This window comes from Mustelus asterias, chromosome 19 (assembly GCF_964213995.1).
Source record: "Mustelus asterias chromosome 19, sMusAst1.hap1.1, whole genome shotgun sequence".
Classification (NCBI taxonomy): Eukaryota; Metazoa; Chordata; class Chondrichthyes; order Carcharhiniformes; family Triakidae; genus Mustelus; species Mustelus asterias.
Window position 1 is genome coordinate 67,929,743 of NC_135819.1, and position 15,876 is coordinate 67,945,618.

The window sequence follows — 15,876 nt, forward strand, 5'->3', positions numbered from 1 at the left end:
CGTCAAGAAACTCATTGGCTTTTAACTTTTTAAAATCTAGGAACTCCATAAATAATTTAAATATTTTATTGAAGTAAGGGTAGACTTTCTGGCTCCATAACAAAGCTAAAACACCTAGTGTTTGTTGCTTTCACACCTCTACCTCTGGCCTGGTAGGTTAGCTTTTAACTAATATTTCAAACATGTTTGATTTGCAATCATTTATAGATGTATAGCAGTCTCTCTATCTGGATGTTAACATTTATCTTATATTTAACACTTTAATCTCCAACCTAACAGTTATATTACTGAAACTAAAAAGTTATATTGTAAAACATATGAAATATGAATTAAATATTTGGAACACATTGACCACATAACAGTGACTGCACTTTAAAAGTAATGCATTGATGTGAAACACCTTGGGATACCCTGAGAATAAGGGGCTACACAACTTTCCTTGAACTTTCCTGTCCTTATTCCTAAACTACAAATAACTACAAAGTAAACAGAGGTGAGGAAGCTCATCCATCTTGAAACACCCAGTTACTTTGCCATTACATTCAACTCTCAGGTTAAAAATGATGCCTTGTTGCTCTTTTTCCTCACTGCAACCTCACGTGAGTTGAATTCAAGACTAAGTTCATGCTTTCCAATCGTAGCTTATTCTTTCCCAGGATCTCAAAACTGAGAACTTTGTTCCTCCCTCAGCCTTCCTACAAACTACAGCTATTTAAAGCTTTCAACTCATACAAGTGTTCAATTAAAAAATAACATAGCTTGTTCTGATTTTGAATTCATTCCATTTTGCTAAGGTTTTCATTTTGATTAGCTTACCTGCACCATGATATTATCACTGGAAGCAGCCTCTTGAGCCTCATTTACCCAGCGTTTCACCACATCATAACTTGTAGACATAAGGTGCTAAAGAATTTTTTAAAAATCCAAAGAAACATATAAATGTCCTTGCATACCAAAGAATAATTTTCAATATGGTGTTTGTGTTTAGTTAAGAAGAATGCTTTATTTAGTAAGCAACAAAAATAATTTTCATAGAGACGAGGACACAGATTAGGAACACAGGAAACAACAATGGAAAACACTGCACTGTAACTGTCACCCATGAACATTGATCTGTGCACCAGCAAACAGAAAGATTACTTGCATTTGACTAGAAAGTGGAAGCTCTCTGATCACAGGGACAACACACTTCAGATGAAAAGTTACAAATGAACAGTTAACCAATCTTTCTCTTTACGATGTTGGCCTAGTTGCAATGCATTTCCAAAACACTGTTCACTCGTCACCCAAGTTTCTCAATTTCAAAAAATTATTTTAAATTCACTAAAAATCAACCTACAGTTTTCAATAGAATAATTTCCCAAACATTGTGCTGAATTCTACCAGGAGAGCAAACTCACAGTCAGCCTAGCTCCTAGACTTAAACCTTTTGCCCACAAACCCAATACAATATAATGGTATAGTGGTACCACATTGCACTAAAACAAAAATGGAAGACAGGTTTGTTCTGATTTCAAACTTGTCAGTGGGGAAACAGAGAACCAAGGTCCCATGCTTTTCCTCAGGAAAAAGATTCAAGCCAGGCTGCTCTTGTGCAACTTGTAGAAATAAAAGCAACTGTGGCAGAGGCCTGGTAGGAAGTCAGCTATTCACTTTTGTATTGGGGGAATAGTGGGAAAATCTTAAGGAGCAGGAAGGAAATAGGAAAAGGAGGGAAAAACACAATGTTTAACCAATCGCCTTTCACCTCTTATAATCTAAACTCCATTAAGATAATGGAACAAAGGTTCCTTTCTGTGCTGGTTCTCATATAAAAGGAGCCAAAAGATCTTAGTTAAGATCTTAATGTGTGTGAGCTTAAATTCTAAAATTGATCCTGTTCCAGCACTAATAGAAAATATAATTCAGATGTTGACAAAACAGCTGATATGAGAATGAAAAATGTTACATTGTTGTAGCACTGGGTGCTCTTCTGAGGTAGTGGGTACCACATATTAAGAGAGGGTTTTACCAAGCTGTTACAGACCTGGGTATACTCAACAACACAATAGGTACCTGAGTGAGTAAATGGCAAATATTGCACTTTAACTTACAAATTCAAGTTGAATCCCTTGGTTCATGGGTCTGAAGAATCTAAAGCATGAGTTTGATTTGCAGCCAGAAGGGCTGTTTTTAACCTGAGAAAGTTCTATAGGACCACCACTTATTTTAATATTGAGAAGTGGCCTAAATAAGCATTTGGCCAAATAGATGCCAATTGGCAGCTGGAGTTTCTGAAAATTAATAACTGCTTGTAAATCGCTAATTTCTGCACTCAGGAGATCCTAGATTATCAAAGTAAAATGGTATTTAATATTATTTTATAGATATGAACATATTATGCAAGTTGAAGCATATTTGTTTAATATTTCTTTAAAATAGCTTTTTTTTGGAAAAGAAAGATAAGATTTAAATGAAACTGGTATTAATAGTATCTTAGTGATAGGTCTTGTTTTCAGGTAATGCATTTTAATGTTAATGGTAATTAATTAATAATCATTTATGTCTCACATATGATTAAAAGTTCTGATTTCCTTTAAAAGGAATAAAAAACAATTGGTTCAAATACCCTTACCAGAGAGGAGACCAAGGCAGAGCTGGATACACTGGCCACTTTATCCACAATAGCTTGCTTCATATAACGTTCTATCCCCTGCAGCATTGTCATCTACCAATGAAATGACAAGTGAGACACTTAATTAAAAAAATTGCTCCTTCTACAATTCCACGGGCCACCGGAGCCACCAATGCTGCATCAAATCTTTCTAAATGATGAAATGAAGTATGCTGCAGAATTGTGGTTTGGCCCAATTGGTAGTGTTCTCACCTCTGATCCAGTTGGCTGTGGATTGAAACTCTGCTCCAGACGCGAGTTTGATTGAGCACATGCTGGAGAAGGAACATAGAATCCCTACAGTGCAGAAGGAGGCTATTTGGCCCATCGAGTCTGCACCAACTCTCCAACAGAGTATCTTAACCAGGCCTACCCACCTGCCCTATCCACGTAACCCCACAAATTTAGCACGGCCAATCCACCTAACCCGCACATCTTTGGACTGTGGGAGGAAACCGGAGCACCCAAAGGAAACCCACGCAGACACAGGGAGAACGTGCAATCTCCATATAGACATTGACCCAGGGCCCGAATTGAACCTGGGTTCCTGGCACTGTGAGGCAGCAGTGCTAACCACTCAGCCACTGTGCCATCCTTTACCATCTGGGGAATGGGGGTGGGGATTGATTTAAAATAAAAAACTATCATATGAACAAGAAAAATTAGAAAAGACCAGCTAGCTCATCAAGACTGTTGCATCAAAACAATGTGCAACCTGTATTCACACATTCCTCCATCGACTTGCATTTATATTGTAATTTTAATGCAGAGTAAACCATCCCATGGCACTTCACAGGCACATAATCAAATAAAATTTGACACCGAGTCATGTAATAAGATAATAGGGACAGATAACACTATCAATGTCATAGCGAAGGAAAAAGAGGTAGCAAGATGGAGATTTAGGGACAGAATTCTAGAGCTCAGCGTCAAGTCAGCTGAAGGCAATGGTGAAGAAATTAAAACAAGGAATGTGCAAAATACTAGAATTGGAGGAACACAGATATCTTGGAGAGTTGGAGGATTGGATAAGCTTACAGAGATAGAGAGGGGTGAGCCATGGAGAGATTTGCAGACGAGGACAAGAATTTTGTAATTGAGATTCCAGCCAGGCAATCTCTTACCAAAAACATAATCCTATTTATGAAAATAAATCAGGATACTCTAAAGGCAATCAAGTAAACAGTCGGGGATTGCAGTGACTGATATCACTAGCCTCAGCGAACCTTCCTACCAGATATAACTTGAGTTATCTTCTACCTGCAGCTATTCATTTAGTTCCCTTTAGAACTAGATTTAAATCTGGAGTTGGTGACATTGCTTTAATTCCACCTGTGCACCACATAGTAACATTCTGATATGATGAGTAGCAGATAGATGGCGTTTTGAAGTTCCTGTTCTGAATCAGTTCTACTCGTCCTGGCTTCAAGTTCTCTGCCTGCATTTTGATGTAAAATTATAACCAAAACTTCCAAGTAAATTTCCCAAATTTACAATAAAGAAATGGAGCTGGCTCCATTATATTCCTCTGCAGCAGCTGCATAACCTGTTCTTTCTCCAGAATGCATGCTTACATCTGTAATGCGGCAGAGTGCCCTCACAGCTGGACCTCTGTACACATCATCCTTCCCAGTCATGTCCTTGGTCAAACTGGAACATATTAGCAAACAAGAAACAAAATTAATTAACTGGAAAAGCTTCTTTAAAGACATCTAGTTGGTGGACAAACAGATTTTAAAAGTTGTATGAGGGGCTAACGTCGAGTCTTAATACTTCTTGTTTTTCTAATGCTGCGGCCTTAGCTTCAGGAAAGCACTGCACTACGTTGCTTTAGTCAGTCCTAAATCTTTACCCCCTAAATCTACACTGATTGTATGACAATTCAAAGCTAATCTTAGAAAAGTTCTAAACTAAAGAGTTACGAGAAATAGAAACATTATATAATACTGACTCCCTTGTTATTTTTTTGCCCACTGAAGCAAATATTACAACACTTTGTTTTAAAACTTGACAAGGCAATATACACAGTGAAAAAGGAAGAAACGAATAAATAAATGCAAATACACTAATGTCAGAATCATTACCGGAGTTCTTACTGCTGGAACTAAAACCAGCACCTAAATTAAAGTAGCAGCCAGGCTCTGAAGATCATTACCCCTCAAAAAAAAGAATACTATAGTTTCCCTTGAGCTGTAACATATTCTTCCAAAGGACATCCAGTCCTTTTAAAACCACTGGACTTGGGTGTAAAACAGTTGCTTGCAACTTCTTTGGCAAGTTAATCTAGGTGAATCTTGTTTGCTTCAGAAATTTCACTAAAGACTTGGCTACACTCCCAAACATCAGAGCATAAACAATGCATAATGGCTCTGGCACCTGTTTCCACACAGCTTGAATATATCTAAATACTGCAGAAGATAATTAAGGAGCCCATTGTAAAACACACTATGATCTCCACAGAGTCCTAAAATGCAATGCAGAAAACTATCATTGCTCCCAATTATAGGGATTTATTTAATACCTTAATCCTGACAAATGAAATAAAATTGCGAAGGCTAATTGCCCTTTTGCACTCTTACCTGCTTGTAACTATTATCACATCTTCTGAAATGTTAGCCATCTCTTTAATTGTCAAGTAACACATTCTTCTCAGAGTTTGCTGTAAATGGATAAAATCATTTTTAAAATAGTGTGCAGTCACTCAAAAAATAATGCAACCTCAAATCAACTGAAATTGCAACAAGCCGGAACAATACTATTTGGTGGATAATTTGTTGAAATTGAGAGAATGTAAATATATTTTTAAAATAAATATTAGTTAAGAACAAGTAAGATGAGTAGGCAATACTGCCTACTTGAACCTGCTCCGCTATTTATTATTATGGTTGTATATCTACAACTACTCCACTTTTCCACTTCAACCCATATCCTTCAATTTCCTTAGTGCCCCAAAATCTATTGATCTGTCTTGACAAAACTCATCAATTGAGCATCCACTGTTCTCTGGCTAGAGAATTCCAAAGATTCACAAACCTTGTGAAGACATTTATCCACACCTCACTCTGAAATGGCCAATCCCTTATCCTGAGACTCTAGTTCTAAACTCTTTAGTCAAAGGAAACATCGTCTAAGAAGATTTGATAGGTATTACAGTCCAGTTAGGGACCAGTGACTTTCTTGTTAAAGGAGATGGAATTTGAAATCCTAGGTATTTACTAAGAGAATAAAGGCACCCGATTTCACAGTTGTAAACAAAAAGAAGTTTTAGTACACAAGAATCAACAAAGCCAACAGACAAGACTATCAATCCTATAATCTAATATCAAGTTTAACATGAAGTTAAATATGAATTAACAGGCAAACTGTAGTAGAACATAACCACAAGCTGTACACCAAATGGCAGACACAACCTAAATAGATACCACCAGTTTTTTAGCAGGTCAACAGATGTCAGTGACTCTAAGTCACAAAAATCATTCAAACTAGCTCCTCACCTTAGAGGATTTAGCCTCAGATTTCCTTCCAACGACAACTTAACTCTTTATTCTTCTGCCTGCAATGGCTCATCAGGCAACAGGACTCCAGCTCAAATTGTTCCAACAACTGCTCACCTTCCAGTTGCTCAATCTTTTCACCCAAGCCTGTATCCCACTGGTTTGCCAGGCTACACACCAGCACTGGCATGATCCCAACTCTCTAGCTGCACTGAGCAGACAACCATTGTGCCTGCATTTCTCTGAGCCCAGTTGCCAGCTGCACTGAACCATCACTAGTTCTGGGTTTCTACAAGTCCCAGATCCCTAGTTGCATGGAGCTATTAAGTGCACTGCCACTCAAATCTTTTCTCATGGGCTAAATTTTGTGCCGCTCTCCAGGATCCGTGGTTGGACTAGCACACCAAGAATCTGGAACCTGAACACCTTTTAGCGCCATACATCTTATGCAGGTTCACTGCTGCATCTAGCCAAACCCTTCAGCTTCTTTAAACAGCTATCAAAAGGAAACCTGGAAACTGAGCACGTGTGACCTATGCTGCATGCTTTGTTTTGTGTTTGTTCTGGAATCCCAACATCCTTCAACCAGGCCCAGTTTCTGCCGCAAAAACACAGTAATAATTCAAAGAGATGGATTCCTTCAAAAAGGGTAGATGCTAAGATTTTCATATGTTTCAATGAGATCACCTTCAAACTTCTAGACCTCAGAGAGTATAAACTCATTCTACTTGATCTTTCATTTTAGGATAGTTCTGTCATCCCAGGAATAAATCTAGTTAACCTACCTTGCGTCCCTTCTGAGGCAAGTATATCCTTTCTTAGGCAACAAAACAAAACTGTAACCAGTACTCCAGATGCGGCCTTACCAAAGCCCCATATATTTACAAGACTTCATTTATCTTCCAATCCTCTTAAAATAAAGGCAAACATACCATTTGCCTTCCTAACTGCTTGCAGTACTTGCACGCTAATTTTCTGTGATTCTTGTAGGATACCCATATCCATCTGAATGCCAACAGTTACTGGTCGCTCGCCTTTTTAAAAATAGTCCGCTTTTCCATGCTACCAAAGTGGATAATTTCATAACCTGCCAGAGGATATTCTATCTGCCACCTTCCTGCCCAATCACTTAGCCATTCTACAGCCCTTTGCTGCCTCTTTATGGTGTCCTCAAAGCTTGCTTTCTCACCTAGCTTTGTAACATCGGCAAACGTGTTCATATTACACTTGGTCCCTTCATCAAAGCCACTGACATAGATTGTAAATAGTTCAGGCCCAACTACTAATCCTTGTGGCTCTCCACTAGTCACACCCTACCAAATCAAAAATGACCAACTTATTTCTACTCTCTGTTTTCTGCTGTTAAGCAATCCTCAATTCATTCTAATATGTTACACTAATCCCATAAACCTCAGTCAATTGATATAGTGCAATCAAGAATAACACGGAGAAAGTAAGCAAAATAAATTAAGATATTAATAAAATTGATTATACATTTAGAAATGATTTGAAAGCAATATCCATTGCTCTCACTGTTTATTAAACCAAAATCTAGAATACTGCAGCACAAATCAAGTACACTTACAGCTGGCCATCACCTGCCCAAAATACACATAATACAGCAAGTGGAAGAAGTTCATGAGGTGCAACATTATAAAGCTGCAGTTCTCCAAAACAAAGCAACAAATGGTTAAAAATGCTTAGTCGTGAGCTGCAATCCAGAAGTAAATTATTTAATGATACAAATGGAACAAAGGCAGTGTTTCTTTTAAACTTAATCACCCGTGATTTTGTCTGTAGACAAAAAAAATTGAATTATTAAGCATCATAAATTTAACACCAATCAAAAAATATGAACTTTTGTCACAGTCATATTCAGCAGATACTTACATCATTACACTGAAACAGCTTAGTCATTGCAAAGAAGGCTTCAGTGGCTTCTGTTGTTCCAAAATGTTCACCCTCAAAGAGAAGAGAAAAAGAAAAGTAAGATCTCTACCTGTTAACTTATAAAAATCTATAGCAAGTTGGTTGATAAATGAGCCAGTCACACCATGCCATCCCACGAAAAACATTCTCGTGTTTCATAACTTGCTCTTCTTCATTTCTTATCTTGATGCCCTGGCCATTATTTATCCCTCAACCAACATCAAAACAGATCATGTGGACATTATCTCATTGTGGTTGCAGGATCTTGCTGCGCTAAGATTGGCTGGTTTTGCTGCAGTTACAAGAATGACTACATTTTAAAAGTATTTCAATGGCTATAAAGTGCGTTAGGATGTCTCTGTGCTTGTGAGATCTAATAAATGTTATTTATCATTTGTTCTTTCTTAGAATCTACCAATTGTGAACACTGTGGTTGAGTATTTACAAATCAGAAATTCTAGAATTTCTGCTCACAGTGTTACTGTGAACTGGAAGAAAGGGGAAAATGAACAGGTTTGTGAACTAGTAAAGAAGGGGGCTAGGTAAACAGAACAGATATCAGATTTAGCAAGAGCACCAATACATACTGACAACAACAGCAATTTCTCTGCAGATAATGAAAGTCCCTGCGATTTTTGCTACTGACTCCTTCAATTTTCAAGTAACATGAACCATTAGTAAATTTAAGACCCAATTTTATGAATCCCAGAATTTTTGCAACTGCAGTCTGCAAGTTCACATCAAGATTTATTTTTGGGGCTCGGACAACAGCTTGCCAGCCCCAACTTATAAATTAAAAATCTGACCATACTTTCCTATGATACAACTTGACAATACAGTGTAACTCAAAGATATACTGTGTGCTCCATAGCCTATAGGTAACTGGATTCCAAACATCAGACCTTTTCTATAAATTCATTTGCAGGATGTGGGCTTCATTGGCTAGGCCAGCATTTATTGCCCTCCCCATCTGCCCTTGTAAAGGTGGTGGGGAATTGTCATTTTGAACCACTGCAGTCCCTGAGGTGTAGGTACACCTACAGTGCTGTTTGGGAGGCAGTTCCAGGATTTTGACTGTGAAGGACGGCAATATAGTTCCAAGTCAGGGTGGTGAGTGACTTGGAGGGAAACCTCCAGGTGGCGGTGTTCCCAGGTGTCTGCTGCCATTGACCTTTCTGGACGGCAGGGATCGTGAAACGGCATAGCATACAAGCGTACAGATTAAGTGATGGTAAATGGGATTAGAATAGAACGATGCGTGATGGCCGGCACAAACACGATAGGCTGAAGGGCCTCTTTCTGTGCTGTAAAACTTCATGACTATGAAGGTGTTGTCTAAGGAGCTTTGGTGAGTTTTTGCAATGCATCTTGTAGATGGTACACACTGTTGTTACTGTTTGCTGGTGGTGGAGAGAGTGAATGTTTGTAGAAGGGGTACCAATCAAGCTGGCTGCTTCTTGAGTCATATTGAAGCTGCACTCACACTGGCAAGTGGAGAGTATTCCATCAAACTCCTGATTTGTGCCTTGTAGATGGTGGACAGACTTTGGGCCTGGTGAATTCTATGCTGCAGGATTCCTCTTGCAGCCACAATATTTACATGGCTAGTCCAGTTCAGTTTCTGGTCAATGGTAATCCCCAGGATGTCGATAGTGGGGGATTCAGCGATGAAAAAACCACTGAATGTCAAAGATGATGTTAGATCCTCTCTTGTTGGAAATGATCACATTTGTGTGGTGTGAATGTTACTTGCCACTTGTCAATCCAAGACTGGATATTGTCCAGGTCTTGCTGCATTTGGACATGGACTGCTTACCATCTCTGAGGAGTTGTGAATGGTGCTGGACATCGTGCAATTTCATCAGTGAACATGCCCATTTCTGACCTTATGACAAAAGGAAGGTCACTGATGAAGCAGCTGAAGGTGATTGGGCCTAGGACACTATCCTGAGGAACTCCTGGAACTGAGATGATTGACCTCCAACCACCACAGCAATCTTCCTGTGTGCCAGGTATGACTCCAACCAGCCGACTGTTCCCCCCCTGCCACCGATTCCCATTGACTCCAGTTTTGCTCGAGATCCTTGATACCATATTCAGTCCAATGCTGTCTTGATGTCATGGGCAGTCAATCCCACCTTATCTTTTATCCATGATTGGACCAAGGTTGTAATGAGGTCAAGTTCTGAATGACCCTGGCAGAACTCAAATTGAGCATCAGTGAACAGGTTATTGGTGAGTAAGTGATGCTTGATAGCATTGTTGATGAACCCTTCCATCATTTTACTGATGGTCGAAAGTAAACTGACATGGAGGAAGCACTGAGGGTAGCAAGGGCACAGAATGTTCTTTGGGTGGGAGACTTCAATGTCCACATTGAAATTACCCTCCATTGTTTTGTGTGGCACCACCATTGTACTAAATAGGATAGGCTTCGAATAGATTTAGCAACTCAAGACTGGGCATCAACGAGATGCTGAAGGGCATCACCAGCAACAGAATTTTACTCAGCCACTCTACCATTACCACCAAGCCAGGGGATTAAAAACAGAAAATGCTGGAAAATCTCAGTACGTCTGGGAGCATCTTTGGAGAGAGACCAGAGCTAATGTTTCAAGTCTGGATGACCCTTCGTCAAAGCTGTTTCAGATTCTAGCGTCTGCAGCAATTTGCTTTTAAGCCAGGGGATCAATGAAGAGTGGAGGAGGGCATTCTTGGAGCAACATCAGGCAGACCTAAAAATGAGATGTCAACCTAGCTACAACCTGGTGAAGCTATATTAATGCTGCAATGAAGTTACTGTGAAAATTAGTGTCACAAATAGGCTTATATTACCACTGCAATGAAGTTACTGTGAAAATTTCCTAGTCGCCATACTCCAATGCCTGTTCAGGTACACTGAGGGAGTATTTAGCATGGCTAATGCACCTAACCAGTACGTCTTTCGGACTGTGGGAGGAAACCGGAGCACCCGGAGGAAACCCACGCAGACACGGATACCAGATCCATGGTATGAAGTGTAATAAATAATGGCTCATTATCAGACTGATTTCCAATCAATATATCAGGAAGGAAGAGATGTTTAAGTCATTTGCAACTCATTCTACTGCTCTCAGTAAACTCACAAATCAAGCTATCAGTAAGAGACCATTACATCTTCTAAGATAAATATTTGAAGCAGAGAAGATGCAAGCCTAGAGGAATGAACAGGACAGCGGATTAAGTTTGATTGCTTTAGCAAAGAGCAAATAGATATAACAGGCTGATTCATCTCCTCTGGTGCTATAAATTTCATGATTCCATGTTATTGTAGTTGTTTCTCAGCAAGACTTTAAAAAATGTAAATACACAATCTCCCCTGTAGAAATGCACAGATACAAATGGCACTAAAATCAGTTATTTTTAAGGTGTTTATCTTCAAAGTCCTCAGACTCCCATTCAGAAAAATGTAAAAACTGTAATAATCAAATCTTTTTGGCAATGCTGCCTTTGAGAGGCATGATGTGGAGATGCTGGCGTTGAACTGGGGTAAACACAGTAAGGAGTCTAACAACACCAGGTTAAAGTCCAACAGGTTTATTTGGTAGCAAACGCCACTAGCTTTCGGAGCGCTGCTCCTTCGTCAGGTGAGTGGGAGATCTGCTCATACACAGCAAACAGGGCATATAAAGACACAAACTCAATTTACAGAATAATGAATAATGATTGGAATGCGAGTCTTTACAGCTAATCAAGTCTTAAAGGTACAGACAATGTGAGTGGAGGGAGCATTAGCACAGGTTAAAGAGATGTGTATTATCTCCAGACAGGACAGCCAGTGAGACTCTGCAAGTCCAGGCAAGTTGTGGGAGTTACAGATAGTGTGACATGAACCCAAGATCCCGGTTGAGGCCGTCCTCATGTGTGCGGAACCTGGCTATCAGTCTCTGCTCAGCGACTCTGCGCTGTCGTGTGTTGTGAAGGCCACCTTGGAGAATGCTTACCCGAATATCAGAGGCCGAATGCCCGTGACCGCTGAAGTGCTCCCCAACAGGAAGAGAGCAGTCTTGCGGTGGACAGAGTACCCTTCGTCGTCCAATACTTCCCCGGAGCGCAGAAGCTACGACATCTCCTCCAGAACCTTCAACATGTCATTGATGAAGATGAACATCTCGCCAAGGCCATCCCCACACCCCCACTTCTTGCCTTCAAACAACCGCACAACCTCAAACAGACCATTGTCCGCAGCAAACTACCCAGCCTTCAGGAGAACAGTGACCACGACACCACACAACCCTGCCACAGCAACCGCTGCAAGACGTGCCGGATCATTGACACGGATGCCATCATCTCACGTGAGAACACCATCCACCAGGTACATGGTACATACTCTTGCAACTCGGCCAACATTGTCTACCTGATACGCTGCAGGAAAGGATGTCCCGAGGCATGGTACATTGGGGAAACCATGCAGACGCTATGACAACGGATGAATGAACACCGCTCGACAATCACCAGGCAAGACTGTTCTCTTCCTGTTGGGGAGCACTTCAGCGGTCACGGGCATTCGGCCTCTGATATTCGGGTAAGCATTCTCCAAGGTGGCCTTCACAACACACGACAGCGCAGAGTCGCTGAGCAGAGACTGATAGCCAGGTTCCGCACACATGAGGACGGCCTCAACCGGGATCTTGGGTTCATGTCACACTATCTGTAACTCCCACAACTTGCCTGGACTTGCAAAGTCTCACTGGCTGTCCTGTCTGGAGATAATACACATCTCTTTAACCTGTGCTAATGCTCCCTCCACTCACATTGTCTGTACCTTTAAGACTTGATTAGCTGTAAAGACTCGCATTCCAATCATTATTCATTATTCTGTAAATTGAGTTTGTGTCTTTGTATGCCCTGTTGGCTGTGTATGAGCAGATCTCCCACTCACCTGACGAAGGAGCAGCGCTCCGAAAGCTAGTGGCGTTTGCTACCAAATAAACCTGTTGGCCTTTGAGAGGGACAGAGAAAAACATTACCAGAGATAAATTATACTCAGGACATTTTATAATTTCTGCTAATGGACTAACATTTTATGAAGTGGTAATCTTCCACTGAACATCAATGCATAAGAAATACAAGGGGAATTATAAAAATAACTAATGATGCAAGTTTCTACTAACTTTTTATGGATTAATATTTTCTTGGAATGCTACACTGGTTTTCATGCAAGATAATCTCAAATTAGATAATTAATAACAGAATACATAACAATTACACTGCCTGAGTGTGTGGTTGAGGCAGATTCAATTGTGGATTTAAAAAAGAGAACTGGACAATTATCTGAAGAGAAAAAAATTGCAGGGCTATGGAGGAAAAGGTGGGTGAATGGGGCTAGCTGAGTTACTCTTAGAGAGCTGGCACAACATGATAGGCCAAGTGACCTCCTGTGCTATAACCATTCTGACTTCTTACCTGGTTAAGCAGGTAGAGGATCTTTGTAAGGATATGCAAGCATTTTCTGGGATTCAGCGGTGTTTCATTGAATATACGGGCCTGTTAATAATAAAAAGGATTGTTAATGCGACGCAGAAATCTTGTATTGAAATTATTAAAATAAGCTGCTGTTTCTTGATAAATATTCTGTTGCAGATAGTTTTTATTCTCAACAAGGCAGGGGAGTAGAATACTTCCCCACATATGGCATCCAATGTCATCATCAACTATGTTCAGGTCAATTACATTACAAGTAGTTCCCTCAACTCTGCACAAAAATAGATAAAAGATTTCATTGGCGCTCAATGTATTGAAATCATAAGCCTGATTTTAATAAATGGATTTATAATTTTACTGAACAATACATAGGACATATTCCCCTATGTGCGCGACCCAATCAGAAGAGTACCATCAGTCACTGCACTAGCGTGAGATTCCTATTAATTAGGCCAAACTGGGAAAAAGTAGTTGCTTGTTGAATGACAGTGGTCAGTTTAATGCTGTGGTCTCACACTCACTAGGATCTTGGTGAGCCAGACCAAACACTAAAAAGTACGATTTTTACAGTTAGCAAGTTTCCCAACAAACTGTACCAGATTAAAGTTCAGAAGTAAAAGAGTGGTTAGTGTATTAACCCATTAAATCATAAAGATATTCAAACAATCATGCAAAGTGCATATCATCCATGTATTGATAAAGATTCAAATGGTTAAAACATTAAAGAACTTATCAAGATGGAAATCTAAAGCATGGTACAACTGGCGCGAGTTAACTGAAGATTTCTGATTAAATATCTCTAATCAATAAAGAGATGATTTAATTTCTCTTTTGTGCAATGTACTAGAGTATTCTGGAAATACTTTACTTCATTCATCTGGTTTTCAATCTGACTTTCCTCTGTACCAAAATCAAATAGTCAGCAACAAAGCCTTTAAAAACAGCTGACAATTGCCATCAGCTTTCTCGTGCCATTAAGGTTCGCATGCTGCACAATCACATTTCAGTGAGCCATTTAAAAAAAAATTATGATCTAAAGTCAGAATTACACCATGATGACTAACAAAAGTATTTGAATCTTTTGTCTGAAATAAAACATTTAAAACACACTCTGGGCTAAAGTCTCCCACGAATACACAATAGCCATTATGATATTTTAATCATGTGGCTCAAGTTTCATGTGCAATATCTAGAAAGACAAGGGCAGCAGATACATGGGAACACCACTTCCTGCAAGTTCCCTTCCAAGTCTCTCACCATCCTGACTTGGAAATATATCGCCGTTCCTTCACAGTCATGGGGTCAAAATCCTGGAATTCCCTCCCTAACGGTATTGTGGGTCGACCCACAGCACGTGGACTGCAGCATTTCAAGAAGGCAGCTCACCACCACCTTCTTGAGGGCAATTGGGGAAATGTAATAAATGCTGGCCAGCCAGCGACGCCCATGTCCCACAAATGAATTAAAAATAATCTGCACCATATTCCTCGGTTCACCATTTTAAAGTAATTAATTCATTTCAAGTAAGGTATTGATAACTAGTTCTAGAATGAAATAAAAATTGTATCCAATGCTAGCTAATAATACCATTTCTTTACATAACAGCTGTACCTGAAACAGTTGCTTTACTTGTCACAGCCTTCAGCAATCACATTAAGAGTCTAATATTTGTCAGTCACTGTAATGAGAGATACTGCAGAAACATAAAAGCTTAGAAATTTCCACATGGGGTGGAAGCTATTTGGTCTGTGCCACATTCAAGCTGTCTGTCCCCTTGTTCTTTATCTGATACCATTAATAATTGTATTTAGATGTTCAATGTTGATTCCTCTTAAATGTCACAATTGACTCCAGTTCAATACCCACTTGCTTTAATTCATCCTATGGTAATAATGGTTTTCATTAAACTATTTCTTCTTATTTTTTACCCTTATAATACTTCATCTTAGGCAGTCCCTCAGAGTTACTTGCTTCCACACTAAAAAATTGGTTCTCAGTGTGGCCTACAGTCTCTGCCACAGGCAGAGCGGTCAGTGGTTGGAGGAATGGGTGGGTGGGGTGCCTGTGTAGCCACTCTTTTTGCTGTTGACATTTGGCTTCAGCTTGCTTCTGATGATGAAATCGGAGGCGTTCAGCTACTTCCCGGATGTTTTTCCTCCACTTCGGACTTTCTAGGGCCAGGGATTCCCAGGCGTCAGTGGGAATGTTGCAATTTTTCAAGGAGGCATTGAGGATGTCCTTGAAGCATTTCCTCTGCCCTCCTGGGGTTTGCTTGCCATGTCGAAGCTCCGAGTAGAGCACTCATGTCAGACATACGGACGGTGTGGCCCGCCCAGT

The 15,876-nt window shown here is 40.0% G+C and overlaps 1 protein-coding gene across 1 annotated transcript in view; it reads right to left on the bottom strand.

Annotated features, from left to right (window-relative positions):
- copg2 (COPI coat complex subunit gamma 2) overlaps positions 1-15,876 on the bottom strand; it is a 49,222-nt gene that overhangs the window by 20,805 nt on the left and 12,541 nt on the right. Inside the window, exons 3-8 of the mRNA XM_078235813.1 lie at positions 13,522-13,602; positions 8,038-8,109; positions 5,233-5,312; positions 4,228-4,303; positions 2,615-2,707; positions 817-903 (exon numbers count right to left, since the gene is read on the bottom strand). Of these exons, the coding sequence (XP_078091939.1) occupies positions 817-903; positions 2,615-2,707; positions 4,228-4,303; positions 5,233-5,312; positions 8,038-8,109; positions 13,522-13,602 (489 nt within the window). The remainder of the gene's footprint in view (positions 1-816; positions 904-2,614; positions 2,708-4,227; positions 4,304-5,232; positions 5,313-8,037; positions 8,110-13,521; positions 13,603-15,876) is intronic.